At 40.1% G+C, this 24,929-nt stretch overlaps 1 protein-coding gene across 2 annotated transcripts; it reads right to left on the reverse strand.

The window, feature by feature from the left end:
• Window positions 1-324: 324 nt before the first annotated feature.
• On the reverse strand, window positions 325-14,989 carry YTHDF1 (YTH N6-methyladenosine RNA binding protein 1). 2 transcript variants are annotated; one of them, XM_032198285.1, is made up of 5 exons: window positions 14,652-14,989; window positions 14,292-14,316; window positions 12,872-12,951; window positions 7,117-8,643; window positions 325-1,806 (listed from the first exon to the last, which is right to left on the reverse strand). In XM_032198285.1, the coding sequence occupies exons 1-5, from the start codon at window positions 14,676-14,678 to the stop codon at window positions 1,780-1,782; spliced, it is 1,686 nt and encodes a 561-aa protein (XP_032054176.1). In that variant the 5' UTR covers window positions 14,679-14,989; the 3' UTR covers window positions 325-1,779. The 2 variants fall into 2 exon arrangements, with proteins under 2 accessions (XP_032054176.1, XP_032054175.1); XM_032198284.1 differs by lacking the exon at window positions 325-1,806 and having other exon boundaries at window positions 7,069-8,643.
• Between the last annotated feature and the right edge of the window lie 9,940 nt (window positions 14,990-24,929).

Genomic DNA, 24,929 nt, shown 5'->3' on the forward strand with positions numbered 1-24,929 from the left:
GTAACACATCCTGAAGGCTACAGGGCAACTTCCAACTGTTGCTTCAGCTTCTCTATCACACAGAGAGAAAGAAAAGCACAAGCAGCAAACATGCGTTGTACACATACTTCATCTGAGGAACAGAAACATTCAAAGCAGCTTAGGCGTCCTCCACAGAGTCCCGGGAAACCCTTCTGCAAATATCAAGCGCGCTGGTAGCGAACAGCCGAGTTATTATGAGCAAAACACTTCTCCAATTAGATCCAATTCGTGAGCTTGCATAATGGGCTGTTTTAACATAGAAAAACAACTGAAAGTAGGGAAAAAACGAAAATGACATCAGGCTTGCTAAATATGTATTGTTTATTAAGGCTTGTATTCTCCTAGAGGAAAAAGTTAATCCGATGCTGTCCATTACCCCTTACAGGCAGTAACAGTCCAGAGACAGAGTTATATGTTCTAAATACAAGTCTAAATGATACAGATTAAACTTTATTTAAATTGGAGGTCCTTTTGGAGTAAATAGTATTCAGAAGATACTTGCTTTCTAATATAGTAAAAGATCCTCTACAATAAACACGTGCAGATTCAGTGTGCTAGAGCAGCGGACATGAGCACCATTTCCATGCTTAATTGGAACTCCAGTTGGTGACAGGTTCTCCGACGGTCCCCTCACTCCACAAAAACATGACAGCAAATTCAGTTTCTTAAAACAGGTTTTTTTACTCATCCAACAGAAAAAAGTTAGACATACACACTGTCAATTTTAAACATCTGAGGCATAATCCATCATATTATCCATACTATTAGTTCCTACGTTAAAGCTCAGCATTATTGGTATAAAAACTTTAAATGGCATTAGGACTCGGGGGGGTGGGAGGGAGTAATGAAGGGAAGGATTAAAAATGATCTGCAATTAACTAATAACACCTGAAGCTGAAACAGGTTTAAACACATTGTCCAAAACCCCTGCAATGTTGATAGCATCACATTATTAATTATTAAGCTACAAAAACCATAAAGCAGAATTATGGCTGAGAGAAAGCATCTCGCTCACCCTCGGCAGGATATGGTATAACGAATGCACACTGAAGCACTGGTTAACAGAATGTGAAAGGGAAATATTTTCCAGAGAAACAGCTTCACTGACAATTTGATCTTCTACTAGACAGAAAAAAACAACAATGGCGCATTAGCAATTTTAAAAGTGTAATTGTACAGATAAATAAAGAGGCGTAGCAGCTGCACAAAGTGATCTGAAATTTAGATTTCTCATTTCAAAATTCCGAAGTGCAGTATCTTAGTTTTGTTTTGTTTTTTAAAATGACAAAAATCAATGCATGGTTTCTTACATTTGCCATGAAGAAACACGGGTTGGGAAGAGGATAAAGGAAGATTTGTCATGTATTCTCCATAATCTCTATAACTGGCTAGGAACATAATTTGTGCCAAAATGAAGTCTTTGGGAAGCACTGACACTTTAGTATGCTCGTGTATAGGTCCACATTAGGTTAATATAACTGTTTACCAACTTAAAAAAATAAAAAGAGACACACCTTTATTAATGATTTCTACAGAATTTTACATAGAAAAAAGATACAAATTAATGCAGATCCACTTGGGCAAAAATAAACTACAAAGATGCAACAACTTAATTTCCCCTGCACGAGAAGATATATTGGAGCTGAAAGCTTTAATTTATCCTGATGCCACGATAAAGCACCAGAATACATAAATTTCGTTTCTCAGTCGAATTTAATATCAGTTCTAGTATATATATCAAACTGTATACGTATATTCTTATTGTTTGTTTCGATTCTGACGTTCCTGCAAAGAGAAAAGAAGTTGAAAATAGTTAAAGATTTTAGTGAAATGAACAAGGAAAAGCATTTTCAGTAGTATAACAGCACTGATGTGATCCCAGACAATGACATGCTTTGTCAAAAAAATTGTCACTACATTTTATAAATATATTGTATATACCTGACAAACCCAAGGATTTGGTAAGAATTTAAAGTGCAGCTTCAAGTGGAACAAAAAGGAGGCAGGTAGATTAATGAACTCCACAGAACCAGTATAATCTTGAAGCATTTAAGAGTTAAGACTGAACTTAAGAGTTTAGTCATATTTAATACGACCAGGATTTGATCTCTATAGAAATTCTGTTCCTCAGTCTTTTAACCTGTTCAGCTATTCTGGGAGGCACCGTAAAATACTTGACGAATTAGGGAAAAATTCATTTTGTGGAAGATGCATGTTTTGCATGGTCTGATAAAAAACAGCACAGCTAGACAGAGCAACCCAAAAATTGATGAAAACATTCTGGTACAGAAGTCAGCAGCTGTCTGAAGTCTCGAAAGTTTCTGCCAGCCACAAATACAGAAAACAGATAATCTAACGGGTATCTGCAGGAATCCCTCAATTATTTTAAGTCTTCATCTAGCTAATTTGTGTTCTCCCAGCAGCAAGCAGGGAGGACATCTTCAATAATTGCTTCAGGAGCCCCTGAAGGTGCAGAACACCAGAATGACTGCAAGAAAACCGGGATAAAACAAGCTGCTGTATTTTGAAGCAAGTGCATTTTTCCAGCTAAGACCCCATACAGAATGAACAGAAAAGGTGCAGTCTCACTGCTTTCTGCATTATCCTACTGGTGTTTAAAACAGACTGCAAATTTCAAAACAAGCATGTAAAGACTCTGTGTGCTGTACTTTAATACATTGATATAGCACCAAATCCTAGGCCAAGACAAACTACTGTGAAACTACCTAAGCACAAACAAGTGTCAACTCCCAATTTTCATTTTACTTGTTCTGTGGAATCTTTCTGTATAAAGTTTACCTCCAAATTGCTTGTTGCAGTGTAAACATTATTTGCAAATGTGCCAGTCCTTAAGGAAGTTTTCTGATTTTTTGCTGTGACCAGCTAAGTAGCCAATACGATTCCTGTTATGTTTATAAATGGAATATTTATGTCCATTCCTGGTTTCTGCATCCAGGCAGAATACTTCAATTTCAAAAAAAAAAAAAAAAAAGTGAACTAATATCTTGAATAAGCTCTTAACCTAAGATTTAAGACCTTAGGAAAGTTGTTTTACCAAATCAGCAAAACAAACTGTGTGGTATGTTCTTGATGAAAAGAACTGACTGCTGCCTGTCATCTCAGACAACAGGTGGTTGGAAAGAGAATTTAAAACTGAACCAAATCAATCCCATTTTCAGACTTCCATGAAAGCAGTTCTATCCCACCTCAATTTCTAAGGTGGCAGTTAACCTTTACTATACCTCATTGCCCTATAGACCATTCCCATTGTCATCTCTGACAACTTTTTTGGGGTATCTATCCAGTGATTCTTATAATTCTAATTCTAAAGAAGTCTTTCACTCTCACAGACTACTCAGACACTCAGCTCAGGCTTTACAATTTCACAGAGAACTATCTATTGAACAAATTTATTAAGCAGTTCTTCCTACCTTGCTGCTCTTTTTCTTTTCCCCTCTCAGGGGCTACTCTGAGTCTTCCTTTTAAAAATGTCTGAATCCATATAGATTGACAGGGAGGAGCCTGATGCAACACTTCTTCATGCTCTTGACTATTGCTGCTTTTTGGAAGATCTCTGAAGATCTAACTCAAGTTCTCTCCTGCATTGCTATGTGGTACTACTGCAAGCAAGTACAAGCAACTTTGTAAGTTACTAAAAAGCTTTGTTCTGTTTGGCTCCTAAGATCCATTCGGAGCCTTCGTAATTTCTCTTCTCCAGGGGAATTCTCTGATCTCTCACCAGGGAGCTCCTGTTGCACGCTGCTTCTCATTGGTGACATTAATACGTGCAGTCATCAGGCACGGGGAAGACTGGTTTTCACCAACCTTGTAACTTCCATTCTGGAGACACCCTTCCCTGTCAAACTTCTGCTCCCTGCACCCCAGTATAAAGTAGCTGGCAATCTTCCTGCTAAGCTGTGCTTGTTAAGGTCAATTGGATGAAAGCGTTCATGATTTGTGTGGCAGGAAACAATTAGCATCAATTGTAAAACAGCAATGTTTTTAACTAGTTTTGGAGGAAGGACGATATTACATCCCTCAAAGTTCTGTGTCGACGGGCACGTTCACGGAAAGCATACTGAAAGGAAATCTTTACACAACGCTAGAAGACGAGTATGTCTGTCGTGCACTAGCTAACATTTCACAGTATGTACTCCCAAAAGAAGAAATGCTAAGCTGTCGATGCAAGAACTTTCTGAGATAAAGCTACTCAGCCCTTCCAACACGACAGGACGGTACAGGCCTTGGACTAGCTGACTGCCGTGGCACAGATCAGAGGCAAGAGCACAGCAGCCCTGGCACAATACCAGGGACCATCTCGCGAAGCACACGTCGGGGAGGACGAACGGCTGCATTTTACACTCAATCCACCCTGTCCTACCATGAATTGCCAGTGACTATACAAAAATCTACAACAAGTTTATATTCTTTACACGCTGTTTTACTTTGCAAGACAATTTTGTAAAGACTATGCAGGCTTGTTTCTAGGGAGTGTTACTTAAGACTACATCATACTGGATTTTCTTTTTAAAGCTTTTCTCATGTGTTGCAACTTTGCATTTTAAGAACATGAGCTCTGACCAGGGAAGTTGCTCCATGTGGACACAGACACGTTGTAGTGGCCTAGGGAACTGGCTGAGAAAACAAGCAGGGGCCAGAAGAAGCTTCGTACCACTTCTGCTTTGGCTTCCTTATTTATCAGGTGCCAGATCAGACTGGGAGAAAACAGCTTATTACTATGGCAAATCAGAAGCTGGACTTGCACGCCAACACGAGCACATCTACCATGGCTTCGACCTACACGACACAGCCCTTGTTCATCAGCATGACCAGCGGTGCTGCTTTGGCACTGCAGTGATTTTCACCCAGCATTACATTACACCCAACTAATCCTCATTTGAGGATTTCAAGGAACACAGATGTTCCTAGATGAGTTAAACTCAGAGAGCACACACTGCAGCTTTATGCTGCACCCCTTATTTACTTCAGGAAACAGTGGCTAGCAACAAACCATGAATATCAAAAAAACCCAAACCCTGGAACGCCAGTGGCTCGCATTGAATACATTACAGTAAGTTTTTCTTCCCTTCTAAACATTTGTGTATAAATGAAGTGTTCAAGCTCTCTATTAAGAGATTAAGAATTTTAGCCTTTTGTAATCACTACAGTGATGAAACAGAAGCACAAATGTTCATCAATTTTACAGCTGAACAGAGTATGACCAATTAAAACCATGGCGACTTGCAAACCAATTAAGACGGTACGTATGTACGTATGCAAACAAGCATTAGAAAAAGCCGTTTGAGCCATAAGGGTTACCTTAACTGGCAATAAGATTCTTCAAAAATTCACATAGGAAGGATAATTTTGGCATCCTAGGGAGGATTCAACTTCAATAGCAGGAACTTCACAACAATAAGTTTAATTGTGTGTATATCCTGCAAAGAAGCTCTTCTAGTAATCAACTGGACTTCTAAAATCCATTTATTCAAGGGGGTGGAGGGTGGGAATCAACTTTCCAAGACTATTTTTATTGTCTGGAATAAGAGACCACACTCCCTGATAAGGGGAGGTCGTTGTGATGAGACAAGGGGCAATGGCTCTGAACTAAAGGAGATTTAGGGGAGATACAAGTTAGAAATTCTTCCCTCTGAGGGTGGTGAGGCTCTGGCCCAGGCTGCCCAAAGGGGTCCCTGCCACGGGACATGGGGTTGAAACCAGGTATCTTTAAAGGCCGCTGCCAACCCCAATCGTTCTATGATCATTTAAGGATTCTCTCCCACATATGGGAACAGCTCTTTGACATACACATTGCATGAAATATCAAATTGCTAATTGTCTACAGAACAAATGAAGCGTTGAGGTAACAGCTTCAGGTTTTAGCTTGTGGAACCCTGTGGAGAGTACAGAAGAAAAACTTCAAATCTTAAGCTCTCCTTCCCTGCTGTGCTGAAATATGCCAGGCATGTTGTATCAGATGGCTAGAAAAGGTTGAGCTCAAAGTTCTTGATACATTCATCTCCACTCTCTTGGTTGAAGGGTATGTTCTATGAATACAATTTAAAGCAATTTTATCTCAATTTTTAAATGCCAATAAAACCTTTAAAACAGCAACTTCGATTTCAGGCCCAGCAATACATATTCTGTTGTTGGGTTTTGCTTCAAGAAGATTTTGAAGCAAGTGAGCTGCATTAAACCAGCCTGGCAAATTCATGCTTTATTTCAAATGCCATACAAAAGAGGCATACGAAACGCTATCAAACAGCTTCAAGCACTACGCAACTAGTAACTACACTATTATTTTGTCCCAACAGCTTTTACTTTGTCAGTCCTTTACTTCCAGACTGCCTAACTGGAGAAGGGCATTCCTGAAGCTGAGATCCTAGGACAGCTGAGTCTTGGGGCCATAAAAGCGTATATAAAAGGTTTACCACGCTTTCCCAGTTACTGCCCCAGTTTTTCATACATCCTCACTCAAGACTTCTTTTCAAGAATTAGTAGACAGATTAGACCTGGGAACCGAAAGCCATTAATTACCCAAATAATACATGTGACTTCAGCAGCAGAAACCTTTCTAGCACTACTCCAGCAATTTTATGCAACTCATTTTCCAGAGATCAACTGAACAAACAACATGAGGCCTGACTCTTCTTGCTCTCAGAGGTAATATACAAACTTCAAATGCCACAACAGATACCAATTTTGATAGATTGGTTCCAATCAGTGTTAAAACACCTCTTATCTGTAAGGCAAAGAGCTTGTGTGGCCACCTTTGACAGAACTGCACTCTGAAACAGAAACTAGCTTCTAATCTATTAACCATTTTAAGATAAAAATAACTGAAAAAACGGACATTGACGTCCTTTACCTGCATCACTGCTTGACCTTTTGTTCTGAAACGCATTTGCTACAAAATCATGTCACAGACAAATAAGCATCAGTTTGTTTTCGGTGTTGTCAAACACAAATAAAATCACCAATTTGAGATGTATGAAAAACATTTTGAATTCCTACTTACATTTTTTCCACCAAAGCAGCCTTCACATTTCATTTTCCCCATATCTGTGTATAAAATAAATTTTTTAATAAGTTTACCTTCCGCACCACCTCCTCCTCTTCTTGGCGCTTTTCATAATGAGAAAAGTCATCAAAGATGGAGGTCGTGTGCTTGTAAGTAGCAATAATTTTAAGCACTTGTTTTGCTTTTTCTAAGGGCACCTCCTGTGTGTCACGGGAGTTTGTAACAGGTTTGTTGTCATTGTTCTCCAGCCTGATGTGTCGCAGCTGGTTGTTGGGCACATCCTTCACAAAGATCCACTTGACATCAAACTTCCCCTTCCACTTGTCCTGAGACCAGACACCTGCACTGGTGCCATAGTCCACAGGTGATTTCATCTCTGCAACTCCACAGAAGTGTCCACTACCATTGACACTGAATAGCAAGTAGACCGGGCCCTTACTATTCATGGACCGAAAAGCACTGTCCAGCCGTTTGTTGCCGTGCTCCGTACTACACCAAATAGAATATTTAATGGAACGATGAATATCATCCTCGGAATAACTCTTTATTATGAACACACGTCCATTTTTAAGGTTCCATTCAAAATCTTTAGGGTTATAGCTGTGAGCAGCTTTCAGTTTTTCCAGAACAGGATGGGACTCGCCACTCGGCACAGGGTTAGGCTGGGTGCTGCCAGCTGAGTTGCTGTCGTTACCAGTTCCTCCACTTTGGCCAAAAGCTGCATTTCTGTTGCGAGGCGCTACCCAGCGATTTTGGGGCGGCTGCTGAGGGCTCTGATACTGTGGTTGAGTCAATGGAGGAGGCTGAGCTGGAACAGGCTGAACAATTTGTTGCTGTGGCTGTGGAACGGACTGAGGAGAAGGTATCTGTTGGGGGGCAGGAACTTTTGCCACAGGGCCCTTATTGTCCCAAGTACCTATGTCCATATTATGCTTTATAGGCGGAGGAGGCAACGCTCCTCCGATCACAGGTCCAGTTTTTGTTTTCATTTTAGGCTGTGGTTTTGCGGGCTTGCTAGCTATAGCAGCCCACGAGGTTGGTTTAGATACTGGCAAGTTTACATTAGATCCACCGTTACCAGAGAGAGCACCTGTCATCCCAGCACTGTTGACAACGGAACCTACTGTTTTCACAGCAGAAGTTGTAACATCTCCGCCGATCTTAAGTCCAACCATTCCCTGTTCAATGCTGTTCATTCCGGGAGCTTTATTTAACGTGTCATTATGAAATCCTGTTTGCCCGTCCACGATGGTACCACCCAGTGAACTAGGCGGGTAGCTGTAACTGCTCCCATATGCTGAGCTTTGAGTCTGCTGTCCTTGGGATCCGCTTGTTCCCCAAGCTGAGAAGGCAGGATTTTCAGGGAAAAAGTTAAAACGGTGTTGATAGATATTATTTCCCAGACCCCCAGGCTGTCCAAAAACAGCATCATGCATAAAATGATGATCTCCGTTACTGAGCTGTCCATAGGTGGTAAGATATGGGATTGGAGGATCTCCTCCCGTAGACCATGGTGCTTCACTGAGAGAGTAGGGAAACCCAATCGATGGTGGATAATAACTGGACAGATAAGGATCAGTCATTGATGGATAGCTACTGTTCTGTTAAAGGAAAAAAAAAGGTAACTTCAGATATCTAAAACTTGGTTTATAAATAGCCATAACATTGTACATCACCAAACAGAAAAAGAACAATAGGAACAAGGTAATTAATTTCTAATTAAAGATCTTAGTTCACACTCCAAAAGTCAGTATCTGGACATTGACAATATGTCCCAGTGCTATTTTTAACAGCGATGTTAGTACCTGAAATTGTATAAGCTTAGTTACACTATTATGGGGTCTTTTGCGGCCTCTTCTAGGACTACTTATCCTGCCAATACTCCAAAATATTTCAAGAAACTTATGTACCAATACATTTTGTGTCTCACAGCATTACGGATATTTAGTCTATCTTGATTACCAGAAAGAGCTGCATGGGAGAAGTTTAATATTAAATTGCTTTAATATGGCAGCATACAGAAAATACAGTTACAGTCCTTATTACAGGATTGTTTTGAAGAGCCAACAGTTCCTAAAAAGCAAACCATACCTGAAGCAGTAAAACATGCAAAGGCTACTTCTGACACACAAGGGATCAGAGCGGGATCGCATTTTAAAAGGTGTGCCAAGTTTGATTTAAGTAGACCTAATGACTAGAAACTGAAATGAAGATGATGTGCTAGAGACAACTACATACATATACAGCACGTGACATATTCCAGTAAGCCATCCAGTGTTTGTGACAAACCCTATCAAACTGTTTCTGAAAGTCTCCTCCTCCCTCAGTAGTAAAGTTACAAGTGGGCAAGACTTCTTCACTGTACTTCCAAACAGGCCACCTTTCCGCTCTATGAAATAAAAGACTGACTTGTTATAACCAAGCAAATCCTTCTCCAAATTTCTAGCTTTTCCTCCCTTTCTCCCTCCTATTTTTTAGTCCAGATTCAGAAGCTTCCTCCATTTTTCCCAACATACAATTATTTCTTAGATTATTCAGAAAATGAAGCAAAAAAAGACTCCTTGCTGTAGATGAGCATAATACCCAATCGATAAATTAAAGAGTCAGTTTTATTCCTCATTTTTTGACTTCTCATGACACCCAAAGTAATACCCTTACTTTCCATATAAAGAATGGTATCATAAAATGCCACCAAGATTTACATACACTACTGCAAGCACTACTGAGATTTCAGCCTGACTCCAATGCTACTGATTCAAAAGACATCATTGCTGCCACTGCTCATGCTCCCATTATGTGCAAATTATATCCATCATTAACAAGAGGAATATTATCTACCTTCCCACTACAAGATCCTTTAAAACACATTACATTTTCTAAGATTCCCAAACCAGATGAATCAATATTTGTCATGATTTTTTTTTCCTGGGAGACTTTAAATTGTGATTGATATTAATAACTGAAGAAATAATACATTAATATCAGAAAAAAGTAGAAATATATGTTGTTGGAGGGAGGAGGAGACATAAGTTGTTCTTAGGAGATACTTTTCATATTCCACAGATACAGAACTTCTTAAGAGCAGTAAGAACAGATCTAAAGAAGGCAGGTGTTTTATTCTAAAATATTTCTGCTGAAGATTCTAGACAATCCCTGAGACTGTCACCTCCTGTAAGCAGCCTGCAAAGTTTCCACAAGGATTCTAACAAGATTAAGGGAAAGTTTCAGCAGACATCTTTACAAAGCATTCGTCTACTTCAACTGGCTTTATGCCAGGGCATGTATGAGCAGCCCTGACAGAAATCCTTCACTGCAGCAGTGGTACATGCATTCAACACATTTATCCTGGAACTATCTGCACCCTTCCTGTTATAAAAAAACAACACTGAATTAATTAGGAAAGAAACCCTTCCTCCTGAAGTACTCACACTGCTAGTAATAAATACCCTGTCACTTACAAAAAATCTTTTGGTTCTGGCTGACAGTACATGGGGGATGCCTTCCTTGCTTTGAGCATAGCTTTGTATCTGAGTATCAGACACTCAGGTACCTTCTCACTTAAAAGGTACTTTTAGCATAGTTAATAATAGTTATCACACCTTGAACTTGTTCTGCATTAACTGCTGCTATTTGGATACTGGACCTTTCTGTGGAAAGAAAAAGGCATCCCTAATGAGGTGCAGTTTCCAACAGAAAGATGGAGGACAATTACATTTTATTTAATTAGGTAACGTGCTTAGTACTCATTGTAAAGACTAATTTGTAATTGTAAAGTATTAACTTTAACACAGTATTATCAACCTACATTTGAACTTGAACGTCAAATACACATTTGTGTCAGGAGAATGTTTAATTTTTCAAGTATTTTTAAAAATTAATTCACTTTTGAGTCTTTTTTGTACATTAATTGTATTTTACAGCAATTAAAAGGGCTGAATTAGTCTGAGTAAATAACTAGATAAGACTTTGTTCAGAAATATGGCTGTCCTGTACAAAAATCTCAGTCCTAGTCAATGCTACTGCTGCTTTCTAGTTAGAACTGTAAGACCACCTACACAACTGGTTCCTGCAGCATGCCAACTTCTTGTCAGAGCATAAGTACCAGTCAATGTAGCTATGCTTTAATGGACCTAGACTTTATTAGAATTACAGATGTTCTATGTCATAGTAATTTTTCCATTTTAAAACTTAATAACTGGGATTGTTAAGAGCTAGAAAAATATAGAGATATATTTCCTAGAAATTAACTGTAATAGACAGTCTTTGATTTTTTTCTATGTGGAGCTTAATGCTCGGTACAATTCATGTTACAAGACATCTTGTTTTTAAGTAAGTAAGAACTACATACAAACGTAACGAAGTGGGATTTCAAGAAATCAGAGAAAGGATACGACCTTGATCTCTTTCAAAACTAATTTTGCACAAAGAAGTTTTACTTTATTTTTTCCAAAAATTTCATGCCTTTATACCTGCCAGAGCACAAGAGAATGTGCTTCATTCATTCTTCAACACAGCTCCAGAGAAGGGAACATGCTACTTCTTGAATGATTTTAACTTTGTGCAAGTCTGGACCACGTGCCTATGTTGCACACCAAACCTGCATACCAGGTAGTCCACGCAGCGCAGAGATAAGACAACCCACATTGTCCTAAATGTATTTGTCCCAACTTCCACAGCAGTGTATCTAGATGGCTTCCAGGATGGAAGCGAGCTCTGCAATATCTATGCTGTGCTACAGTCAGCAGCTTTCAGAAAGCTGCAGGATCTAAAACCTGTAACAGTTTCTTCTCTGTGGCTGCCCTAACAGAAGGCTTAATGCACCTTGAAGCTACCCAGTAGGCACCACTAGAACTGAAGTCATTTGCTTCACTGTTCAAGATTAAGTCACAATTTCCTCAAATGAAACAGAACAGCACATTACATGTTTTCTTTCATCCTCTTCCTTTTTTTAAGCATGCACGTGAATGTTCCTTTGCCAGTAAGTTCAGTGATGTCACCAGTATAAACACTGGCATTTATCAGCTTCAGGCTGAATTACAGATTTACTTTTTAAAACCTACCACTTACCCTTTCTGCCAAGAAATAACAACATACCTCTGCCATGCCTCCTTCTTACCAAAGCAGATTTTCGTGTGAAAAAACTTTTTGCATCTCCAGTTTCTAAACATTTTGTTCTCTTTAAAAAGTTTGTATTTTAAGTCTAAAATTACTTGTATTAGAAAATTTTCAATTGCAACGCTATTTAAGTCCTGGATGTTGATTTAATGTACATTATAATGAACTAAGTTATATTCAGAGTTTGCATTACGGTGCCTTATTCATAAGAGAATACATTTCTAAGTCTTAAGATATTTCAGAGGACACAGAAGAGCAATATTTGCTCAAGTGTATAAAGCAAGCAGGATCTCTCTGCAATCTTTTCTCAAAAGCAATATCCAAATTTCCACTAGGGCAATCTCCAGGATTATTTAAAAAGACAAATCAGGAGACCCTAAAAGCAGAACCTCCAGACTCTCACACGCAACTCATCTTTCAGATAACTGCAAGACTCAGTAGTCTCTCACAGCTCAGCTATGTCAATAACCTGCAATTTGAGGAGCAATCAGCAGACACTAGTTGGAGCATTAACTTCATTTTCACTTGTGGCCATCTGGACATGCACAGTAGCATTAATTGGGTGAGCACAAGCACTTGTATTACGAAGTAACACTATATGCCAGTCACTTCTTTTTCCGTTTCTATTTAAGGAATTTGCTCCCTTAACACATCCTATGAACTGAGTGCCAACAACATGCCCAAGAAAAAAAAAAAGGTTAAAAATACACTAACCTGATTTGACTGCCCAGAAAGGTAAGGTTCAAAATCGTTGTCATGAACTGTATCCTTCTGATGTAATGAACCATTTTGTACTAGGGAAAAAAAAAGTTACAACACATTATAATACTGCTTAGCAGCAAGTAAACAACCCAGTAAACTGCTTCATTTCATGTTATTTTATGAAAAGCCATACTTCTTCACAGCATGAAGAAACTTAAAGGGATGACTTTTGTTCCCACTGTTTGTCTTTGTATTACTGTTTACAAAACTAAACTTGAGCAAGTTTAGAAAGCCAAGCTTTCCTGCAGGTTTCCTAATAGACAGCCCCTGTGAACCATCTCTGAACCGAGAAATAATAGTTTTTCACAAAAAGTTTGTGAAAAATAGATAACAACAGGTGTTCTGGTACATAATTAGAACTCAAACTAATTCACAGCTTTCCCAGCATGTGTTTCTTCCAATTTTAAGTTGACAAAAATGAAATCAGATGAGGTTACATTTAATTGTAAAATAATGACTGCTCAGTGCCCTGATGTTCTGCCATTTTCAGGCAAAATTTAAGTCTCATCTTTTAAATGCATAAGTTACAGATATTTGCCTTAATCAAACACCTACTTATAGCTACTACTTCACAGAACAGCTAAACTAAACTGAAACCACACAAAACACAGCGTTTAGCAAGTAAGTTTGAGAATTTATAAGAGTATTTCCAGAAAGTTTGCCAAGGAGAGTGGAGGCAAAAGAGTGTATACAAACATAGGAAACAGTGTCAAATTTCTTGTGAGTAGAGGCAGCTGGATTTTTAAGGCATGTTAAGATAAATTTAAAAGCACTTATGAAAGACATGGCTAGTTTCAAAACCTTAGCATTTACACACTTATTAGCAATTGTACCACAAATCAGTGTATTTTCTTGAACAACTTGTTTTTGAAGTTAAATTTCAAATGAAGAATAGGTATTATTATAAGAAGCCTAGTATTTCCAGCAGTTAAGAAATTTTAAATTTAAAGAATAGTTAGGTTTGTAGGCTTACTTATGACATCTAATACATACACAGTCAACTGGAGTCCAGAAACAGGACTGTATTCATACAGAAAAATGAGCAAAAGTATGTAGAGTGTCTATATGTATAAAATCTTGAACAGGCCTACCTTCATATTTTTGCATGGAATTAGGTTATTTTAAGAAAATTAAATCGTTATTACAAACATGCTTAGTACTAACACATTTATTTGGTATGGTAAGTTCTGTAGCATTAAGTGGAATGCAAGCAAATTCACACGAATAGCAGCAATGTATTTTTGCAGCAAGGCCCAGCTTCCTTTGTTATCCAGATCCTACCAGCAACACCTTCCTGCTAACCTACAGGTATGCAAATAACCCAACTCTTGCAGTAACAATTCCAAAGGCACGATCCCCGCGCGATCCTCACCTTTGTTGTCCTGTCCTTTCGGTCTCTGGAAAGCCACGGCAGGCGATCGAGTAAAGAAGGGAAGAAAAAAAAAAAAAAAAAAAAAAAAAGAGAGAGAGAGGGAAATAAAAAAAAAAAAAAGTTAATTTTAGACAAACGGTTACATCGTCACTGCAAAACCCACGGCTGACGGGGGAGGGCTGAGGTGAGGGGGGCGGGCTGAGGGCCTGCTCAGGCGCTGCTGGGGTTTGCCTGAGCTGGGGCTGAGGCGCCTCGGGGCCTCCCCAAGACATGGCCACCGCTCCGGGGCGGCGGCGAGGCACCGTGCCCAGAGAGGGGAGGGGGACGAGGAGGCTGGAGAGCTTCTCCCGAGGGTCTTACCTGAGGGTCCACACTGGTGGCAGACATAATTCATGCACGGGGCCGCCGTGGTGCAGCGGGAGCGGGCGGGAGGCGGGCAGGGCCCGGCGGGGCCTCTCCCCTCAGGCGGCGGCCGCGGGCCGAGGGGGAGGGACGGGGGCCGCTGGCCCGCGCTCGGCGTTTCCTCAGGGGACGGAAGGACCGGATTCAAGGCCGGCGGGGACCGAGCCGTGCCTGGCCTCACCTCGTCTCACCTCGCCTCGCCTCACGGTGCCGCGGCGGCCCCGACCCCTCACATCCCCCCCCGGGCCCTGCCCCCGCCGCCCCGCTGCAGCCACGGAGCCGGAGCCGCCGACTCCAATGGCGGCGGTGACGTCAGCGCCCACGGAGCGCGGGGCACGCCGGGAGCGCACGGCTGGGTTGGGAGGGGGGGGGGGGGGAAGGCGCGCAGAGAGCGCGGCGGCACCTGTCGCGCATGCGCAGTGCGCGCAGGGCCCCCGAGCACCCGCGCCCACCGCTGGGGCCGTGAGGAAATGGCGGCGGGGCCGCTCAGCGCCCCTTCACGTAGCCCCTCACCGTCCCCCTAGCTGCTGGTGCAGCTGGTCCCATCCCGTTTTTTTTTTTTTTTTTTTTATCAGATTAATGGATTTTATTTCCCCTCCAGCTATTATTGTGCTAAATCTGAGTGAAACGTTGCCCCCCTTAGCGTCTCTGATGCTGGTTTCACAGGGTTCCCAAGCACACAAGTGGTTTTTGAGGGGTGTTGGCACGAAGCAGGGGCAAATAAGGCTGCTGAGTTACATTTGCTGGGTGCTGGCTTCTGCGGAAGCTGGATTTTGGCAGCTTTCAGGGTGGCCTGGTGTTTCCTTAATAAGAAATCGTGTGAAATAAAAGCAGCGCCCTTCTAGTATTTGAGTTGTGGATCATCATCAACTTACTGCAACTGCTGCTTGTGCATAGGTTTATATTTTTATCTTATTTTTATTTTTTCCTAAAGGGGTAGAACACATAACAACGAGAACTGTTGCAACTTCTTGTCAGCTTTTAGGATTCCACATAGAACCCTTTGGTCAATATACAATTTTTTCAGTGCTGCACAGAACAAAAAGTCAGCCCATGCCCTCCCCAAGGCATGTTTGTTAGATTACTTATTATAGTACAGAAACTTGTATGATAATCTGCTTTATATCTGAGTTCTGATGAACAGATCATAAACATTTTGTGATGAGACAGAACTCAGCACTGTGTGGCTATCTTACTGTTTATAATTTTGTAATTACAAGAGACTGTATTGCCCTATTGACTTAAAAACTGAACTATTGAACTAGTGATAGTTCAATCATTACGTGATTGGAGTCTGGCGGACTGGGAGCCTCTTAAGCCACACACACACACACACAAAGTTTTGTCTTAGTACTTCTACGGAACAGTGGAAACATTTTAGTAGGTATTAGAGATTTGTAGAATATAATTCTAGCTTCTTTGAAAGTTGGTGCAGTAATAAGAGTTATAACAGAATTTTCACTGATTAACAGTCTTACTGAAACCGTCCTGTAATGTGTTATATAGGTTCCTGACATCTGGAGAGCGGAAATAAATGTCCAGAAACCTGACTTTTTCTTGAAAGTATCAAAATATCTGCAGGGATTTACATGTAGTTTGGTAGGTCTCTTTTGCCTTTGAATATAATGCTTGTGTAGGTTGCTTAATACAAACATACACCATTTACAGTTACCAGATACACACAACATTAGGAACATATTTAAGTGAAAATTGAATCCAAATTAGGTACACAACATGTGTATAATATATTGTGTACTTGTTTGAGGTAATAACTAGGCCCAAACTGTGCCTAGTACCAACTTGTACAATGCTCAGAGTTAAGAGTGACATACCAAACAGTAGTTCCAGAGATTACAAACCTTTCTCGTAACCTTTTCATGCTTATTTTTGGGGGTAAAATTGATAAATTTTAGTCCTTGTGAATGGTACTATACAATGCAACCATCCTTTCTTTTAGATACAGTTAAAACCAAAGTTTACTCTGTCTTTAGAAGTTCAGTAATTGTTAGTTTGAGTTTGTTATTCCAATAAAAATATCTGAATTGTACAGTCCACTTTTTGTTCTTTTTCTGATCAGTCATCAAGAGATAAGAATATTACATTAATGCTCAGCACCTGGAGATGCTTTGAGTTCTTTGTCTTAGCTTGCAAGTATTAACTGGCATGTTTAATTTTAATTGTTTGCCAAATGGTTTATGTTATGGCCACCTTTAGTAAGCGTGTACTCTTCAGAGTCTCTGGGTGAGCTGGAATGGCTATCCAGGGAACATTGCTTCAGAAATAAACATGAGAAAAATCAAACAGCAAGGCATGAGTGTGGAACATCTGTTAGAAAGAAGAAAATGTTTGTCCTGAACACTTGGGTGATGGGCACTGCTGTGAAGTCCATGTGATTGTATATGTTCACTAGTCTTGATATAGCAGCTATGTGACTATGAATCATCCTAGCCATGAGTGTATGTAGGCAGAACGTTAGAACTGTATTTCTTTCAGCACCCTGAGGTACAGGGAACTAAAGCTATTATACTATACCTGTTTTTTTAGATTCAAAGTCAGAGCATGTCAGGTATATATGCATGTGTTTGTCTAAATCCATGTTTCTGGGATTTTTCTCATTTGCATTAGGAAAGTGTGAGTTGCTGCTTCTCCCTGGTGACTTTAAGAATGATCTTGCCTGTCCATTGAGAAGTACACAATCTTTCAGAAACAAACCAGTAAGGAGCCTCAATTGAAGCACATGGGTAAGACACAATATTCAGAATGGTTTCAGCTAAATTGAATTGTTTTATCTCTTCTCAGAATACTCTTGGAGAGAAACAGTGTAACCCGTGGGCTAGCACATGTTTTTGTTTGTTTATTTTGGCTTTGTTGAGACAAACACAGTGGTATGTTCTTCTCATATAAGACATATTTAACAATACATTTTTCTTCCTTTGTTAACCCTTGGAAATCTTGGAAGAGTTTGTAACTTACAGAAGATCATTTTTTCTTAAATTGGATTTTACAGGAATCTTATGCTGCCCTTTCTGCTATGAGCAGGGAGATAAAAATCAAGCACTGTCATGCTGGAATCATCTCCCTCTCTGCTCCCTACACCCCCTGTGGAATGTAACCAAAGCAAGGATCCAGCTTTAATTCCCATCACTTTAGTGTAAAATAAAGGCAGTCACACACAGTAGTATCTGTTCTTTCCCATTTTTCATGTCACTGGCATGCTTTGTGAAAACATGAGAAGGAAAATGCTATGCAAAGAACATGTCCTGTGAACAGATACCTGACATCTTCATCACATGCTGTTCACTGCAAGACAACTTCATTGGAAAGCTGTAGCAAGGACCTCAACTGAGCAATGACTGACCACAAGTGTCCCTCTCATTCTTTGTCATCAGCAACTCCTTGTTGCTGTTACGTGGTTTCAATTAACTTGTAAGGTCAGTCTTTGCTTACTTCTTTGAATTGTCTCATCCATTTTTCACTTCATCTATCTGCAGTGCCTTTCACATTGGTCCGTCATCTTTCTTCCTTACCTTTCATTCTTGCTATCAATTATTGATATGGGCCAAAACAAACCTATTCTGAGTCAATTTGCTTAGGAGAAACAGGTGATTGTTAGTGTGAAGAGCTCAAGAACATACTTTTCTGCCTGTTGCCCAAGTAATAGGCAGCTAGGCACATCTCTGTGCCATAAAAACATGTTCCAAACTATAGCAGAATTTAGTAGGAAAATTAGATGTTCCATATTCCTTAATGGCTGATTTTCCACCAATTAAAAAATGTGTTCTATTAAAGTCATAACAATGCCTGACAAATCCAAAAAAACAGCTTTCAACCCACTCTATCTTCTATAACATATTTTTGTAATAGACTGGACACTGAAATCACGAATTTAGGAAACCCTACAAAACGTAATAATGACTTGTGGCAGAAACACTAATTCTCCTTGTTCCAAGGAACTATAATGTTAATTTGCTTTTCTTTGAAACCCCAGTACTATCAGTTCCTCTACTGATTTTTGACTATCTGCTGTGCTGCGCAGATTTTTCTTTTGATATGTACTGTGTTCTGTTCCTGTGGGCTGGTATATAAATAGCGTTTGATTCTAAGCACTTTTCATGAATAGTGTTGCAAGCTACATTTGAGCTGTTCCTAACCATTACAGTACATAAAGTCTTGAGGCAATCAGATGCTGTGGTAGTTAGGGCTGAAAGAAAGTATTAGGGGAGGAGATTAAAAGGTTGGAATCCTTAGGAAATCACTTAAAACATGCATCTGTTACCTGTGTATTAGTTCTGGCAGTGTAAGCTTATTGTAAGTGTATTCATAACAACATTTTTCAGCTTGCCTGAATTAATGCTTGTTAACACAGGGAAGGATTAATCTTTTATTATGTTATTAATGTGTTAAATTTGTTCTTGATTGTTGAAATATCCAGTGAGGAATTAAAAATGACCAGTCATCAGGTGGAAAGCACAGCAAGGGAGACAGTGATGAGCAGAGAAGATCCCTTTAGATATGTGGCTCTACTTGTTTTTTTGGCAAAAGAAAGGACCTTGAGCTGAATGGAGAAGCAAAGCGAGACTTTTAAGCTTTGCCCTAGGGGAATGATTTTGTGTTTGTCTCTGGTGTGACCAGTCACTTTTCACTGTGCCTTGCCATCATTCACTGAATTGGATCATGCTGCCTGTCCACAGCGGATTTGTTTTATGGATGCCTTGGAGTTCGTGTCAACAGACAGCAAGCAGCCTGCTGTGGTCCCTCAGTGCTGCACTGGAAAGCAGCTGGACAGACAGACAGGCGTCCTGAAAGGTTTTAGTGGTGCAGGAAATACATTGCCAGCAGCTCTCATGAGAGCAGCAGAGTGCAGGTGTTTTGCTGCAGGATGATTCCAGCTGGCCATTCAGTGTGAAGGGAGATCAAGGATAATAGATAAGGAAGAGGCAGCCAGAAGATGAAGAGCAAGACCCTAAATGGAGAAACAGAAGCAGTCACCTACTTCTATGGCAACTAATTTAATGCCTCAGCCCAGAAAGCAGTTATCTCACAAGGTCTGAACTGAGCCCTGTTTTGTTCTGAAAAATGGGTGCTTGTCTCCATGGAGCAGTTAAGGGTGGTTCTGAACAAATGGGAACAGGAATTGTTGTAAGTTTCCTTGATATCCTGCCCCTTTACAGATCAGCTGCAATGTTAAGCAATGGCATCTCAATCCATGCTCCCAACCTCCTTGCTTCTTTGATAATGCCAGCTGATACACTGTTTTTCCCCTGTTACAAAAGCCTCTTTCCTCAGGATTTTTTGGATTCACTTTTAGCTGAGCAATGAAAGCACAATAGTCTTCCTTGAGCTAAAACCATACAGAACAGCTTTATCCCATTACATACATGTAGAACTTTAATATTAGAGACACTGAACTCAGCTGGAGTGTTTCCAAGGGTTCCTGTCACTTCAGCCCTTTTAGGCTCTTTCACATCCTGTCTTCAGCTATACTCTGGCCCTTGTATTTGATTGCTTTCCTTCCAAATCAGGCTGATATTAGCAAATATATTTTTGATTAATTATGTTTACATTTATTTCTTCCTAGAGTGTTTCAATTCACTGCCTGGCACGGGCTTCCAGTTACCCCAAAACAAGCTCAGCAGTGTAGAATTTAATGCCTTCCTCATGCAGGGGCATGGTGGTGATGTTGTTGATCATTATCACTGAACTGTCCTGGCCTCCTGGTTGATGCTTACTGTTTTCCACATTTGATTGTCTTTAGCTCATTATGCTCTTCATTTTAAGACAAGCTCAAAAACTCAGTAGGACATCTTAATCCTCTGAAGAGGAACTAAAAATATATACAGATTGCTAAAAAAAAAAAATCTTAATTTCATACAACACGTTATTGAATGTTACTTGCTTTCAAAATTTTTTGTGTGCTAAAATAAAACCCCATCACTCGTCCTTGAGCATGCTGGCTTATTTTTCTCTCTGCATCGTACTTGTCACTTCTTCTGCTACAGTCAGTAGTCCTTATGAGCGTTCCTTTGTTGGTGAAATGTTCCCTCTAAGATCTGTTATATGAGTGTCCTCCAAAGAAAACCTTAAACCTGTCTTGAAGCTTGTATGATGTTAAAAGAACTCTGTATTAACAGTTAAAAAAAAAAAAAAAAAAAAAAAAAAAAAAAAAAAAAAAGGATCAAAAGATCATAATTGCTAGAATCAGTCAAATTTTGTAAATTAACTTAGAAGCTGTCTTTCAGCTCCTCTGAACTCTTATACAGCTTTTCCCTCTTTAAGAGGCTTGGAAGATAGGGAAAGGACAATATAGAAGAAAAAAACCCAACAAGCTTGTTCTTGACACTGCCCAAGGCACCTCATAAATCTGACAAGTTACTCAGCTGCCCTGTGTTCAATATCACCATCTTTAAAACAGAGGCAGGGGATATCTGTGATGTATTTTGAGATTGTTTGCCCTTGATATAGGCTAAACATGGAACCATAGCCCCAGCCACCCCACAGGCTCGCCCTAGGAGAAGTGGAATTGAACAGACCTGGCAGCTGAGTACACCTCTACACCAACACGAGGGTGGGTGCAGCAGTGCTGCCCTGTGCTGTGGTCAGACTTTTTAAGCATTTCATGAAAGTATCCCTGCCTTGCAGCCTACTGTTGAGGGTGAGTGTGACTGTGAAGTCAGCGGGCCCAGGAGCATGCCACGTTCCCAGTACCTCCTGAGATCAAATTTTAGATGCAACGCAGTTAGAAGCAGTAAAAAAAAAAAAAAAAAAAAAAAAAAAAAAAAAAAACATTGCTTGTAAAATGTGTCATAAGATGAGAACTGATCATTCTTATCTATTATCAGGTAACTTGCCATAAGCCATAAATAGTCCCCTAACAGCCTCGGTAAGAGGGACATTTTTTAAGTCTGTATCTTGCATTTTTAGGATACATTCTTCAAGAACAGGATACATGGAGCAGAAGATAATGTGCAATTGCATACAAATTCATTGTGGACAAAAGAAATGAATCACCTCCTCGTTAAAAGATTCTGTAAATTTCATATATAAGCACTGCCCCCTACTGCTCAAGGGATTTTCATAAATGTGTATTTAATTAAAAATGTTTCAACAACAGAATGTTTAATTAAAATATTTGTATAGGCTTGCCTGTAAGAAAAGGACATCTTCTTAGAAGAAAGTTCCCAATTTATCATTTTATGAGCATAAAACACCTGTGCTCTTACGTTAACAGAAGCAATTTGTTTTCTCAAATGCATAGTTTAGAATAAGATACGTGCATCTTCTCAGGCAGAAAGTTAGTAGAGACAACCACATTTCCAAGTAACTGCACCTCTCAAGACTGACCTTAAAGTCCTTCCTTCTGAATTATGACCACGGGAAAGCAAAGGAATAGAAAGATTTCAAGTTGTAAAGGTGACAGTAGCAAAAGAATTAGTGTTTATCCCCAAAGTAAGGGCAACATGATCTATTCAAGCACTCTTCAGTAAATTCTTGTTGCTATTGTCTTTCATTTTATGGTACATTTTCTTGGAAATTGTAAGGTGCAAAGCATGTATGTGTGAGTGCAAGGTGAAGAAGATAGAGTGATGCTATTGTAGTCACAGCATTACTGCAAGCACTTTGTGAGCTGCTGTCACGCCCCTGTGTGACATCGTGGCAGATTTGATGTATGTCATAACTTAACGTCTGACAGCCTCCTTTTAAAATATGATTATGTTTGTCTCTATTGTATGAAGTGGAAATTAAAGAAGAAATCGTAATTGCACACAACATCAGCAATTTAGGAAAATCACTAGTCCTACTGAGAACCCTTTTACTTCCAGCAGTGATCAATGTTCCCAAGGCTCCCACGCTTTTCTGGCATGGCACAGATCAGTGTCAGCTGCTGTGGTTTGAAAGCAACTCCCCCAGAGGACTGCAATGCACTAGTGGTGTTTGGACCTGACTCAGCTGATAATGAAATTCCTCTGTTTCAGTGGGGCTTTTGAAAACTGTTTTAACATGGCTAGACATTTGCTATGGAGGATAATTTGTGCCCACTTAGACTCCATTACATTGTCAGGGCCTAAAGAGATTTCAGTGGACATCAGAATCAGACTAGTTAATCCTTAGACCACACTTCTGAGGTAGAAGATGCAGTAATACTTATTTGAGGGACAGGGAAACTGAGGCACAGTCTTTGACAGCCTGAGTCTTCCAAGTCTCTAAGCAGCTCCTTCACTCAATTGCCTATTGGAATCAGAACTATTGGAATACCTGCAAAAGCAGGAACATGCTGAAGGCAGCTGTACTTGAGATGTATGATAGAGCCATCCAAGCACAAAGCCTTTTAGCATCACACTATCATAGTCACTGCTATTATTACCATGTGTACATTTTAGTGATTATCTGTACATCTGCAGGAGCACTAAAACAGATTCTGTTTCTTCATAAGCATGGTGTTTAAGTCACAGCTGCTAACTGGAAAAAAAAAAAAAAAAAAAAAAAACATATAAAAAAAGTGATTTCCCTAGGAGATGGCAGAGCAGAAGGACTAGGTGTTCTTATGAAGTCCTGCTCAGCCTCCAGATCTAGTGGCAAAAACACTACAGCAGAACAGGAGGAGTGCAAGTATTATCTTAAGTCAAGATGCCACAGCTAGTATTATGCTAGGTTTTAACCAGGACACAGGACTTACTTGTTTCTTAGGCTCAAGCAGTTATTTTCTGGAAAGACCTCAGGATCAATTTCACATCCTCACCAGCTGACTTGCATTGAGAAAATTTGGGCTATTAGGCCAAGAGAGAATTTCAGTGCAAACCCAACCAATCAGGGAAAAAGATGCTTTAGAAATGGCCACTGTGCCAGGCAGTATCACTAGCCTTGTGTGAGGGCTTCTGCTCACTTGGAGTAAGGTCTCTGTGGTGTGAAGGAGAGGAGAGTATTGCCCGAAACTTAGGTTGGGAGAGCTTTAGTTATTGGAAGTTGTTTGTAATTTACTTCAGGTAAGCAAGGTGTGTGTTTTTTTGTGCTTTTGTTTCCCTAATTGTAGAAAATTGTTGATGTTAGCTGTAATGTGGCTTTGAAAGTATGTTGTTAAGTAGGTGTAAGCAGAGGATAGTGAGAGAGCATTATATTTTATTTGTGCTATAGCTATTTAATATATTGAGTTGGTGTGGAGTGTTGTTATTAGCTATTTATATGCTTTGTAGAAGATTTAATGCCTTTAAAGTAGGCAAACCATAGCAGCTATGTTTTTTTTTCTGTAAGCTAAAACTAAACATATGTTTCTTCTTCCTGTGCCATATCTTTTTTATAAAAAAAAAAAAAATCAGCTGGTAAGCTTTTGGGTGGAGTAATTCTCTTTTCCTTTTACTGTGAAGCTTATTCAATGCTCTATTCTGTTAGTCATCTTCTGGGGGGCAATCAATTTGATTCTGTTATGTGAGTGTATGACCCTTCCAAGTGTGTTTACAAGCCATGTAGAAAGTGTTCAAAGCAGTAGCTGAGCTGCAGCCTAAGTTTTGCAGGGGATGGCCCTTCCCTTAGGTAGGACGGGGACTTAGATAACTGGGCATTTGTTAACTTTAATTTCCCCTTGTGTAGAACTAGCACAGGCAGAAAGGGTCCTATCTTTCCTTGAGTTAAGGCTGCCTTTCTTTATCAATTGAACTTAATTATTTTGGGCTGTTTCCTGGAGAGTTCTCTGTAACAGGGATATTTCTCTGTTATGTGAATTTGGCATAATGAGGTTATGAGTAGCCTGGTACTGTGAACTGGACGTGATCTCCGTGTTCGCTTGGCTGTAGCTGTTTTCTGCCCTGTCTCTTTTTTTTGAGCAAAAATGCAGTCTGTTTAATGGTAGCTTGAAGGCTGAGCAAAATGATTGGGGATTTATCTCACAGATCTGAGGCTGAAAGCTGGATTGGCTCTGCAAGAGGTAGCATAGGTTTTGCTCTCCTCCTTTACTATCTGTTCCCACAAGCATCTCTCCGGTAAACTGGCAGAGGGGATCAGAAAGTACAGGTCTCCTCCCTTCAGACGTGCTAGCAAGGGCTCAGCAAAGTACACAAACACCAGATCTGCGATTAGGCTGCAATTCTGAAACAAGCTCAGTGTTGTCGAGAGCACGAGATTTCCAGAATATGCGTGGGGGTGAGCAGGGGGGATGTAGGACAAATAATGCAGGGTGAGTGCTGTCTGACCCTGGGAATCCAGCTGACTGCTCTGGATTATCTCATTCTCTTTCAGAACGAGGGC

This window comes from Aythya fuligula, chromosome 16, assembly GCF_009819795.1.
Source record: "Aythya fuligula isolate bAytFul2 chromosome 16, bAytFul2.pri, whole genome shotgun sequence".
NCBI classification, from domain to species: domain Eukaryota; kingdom Metazoa; phylum Chordata; class Aves; order Anseriformes; family Anatidae; genus Aythya; species Aythya fuligula.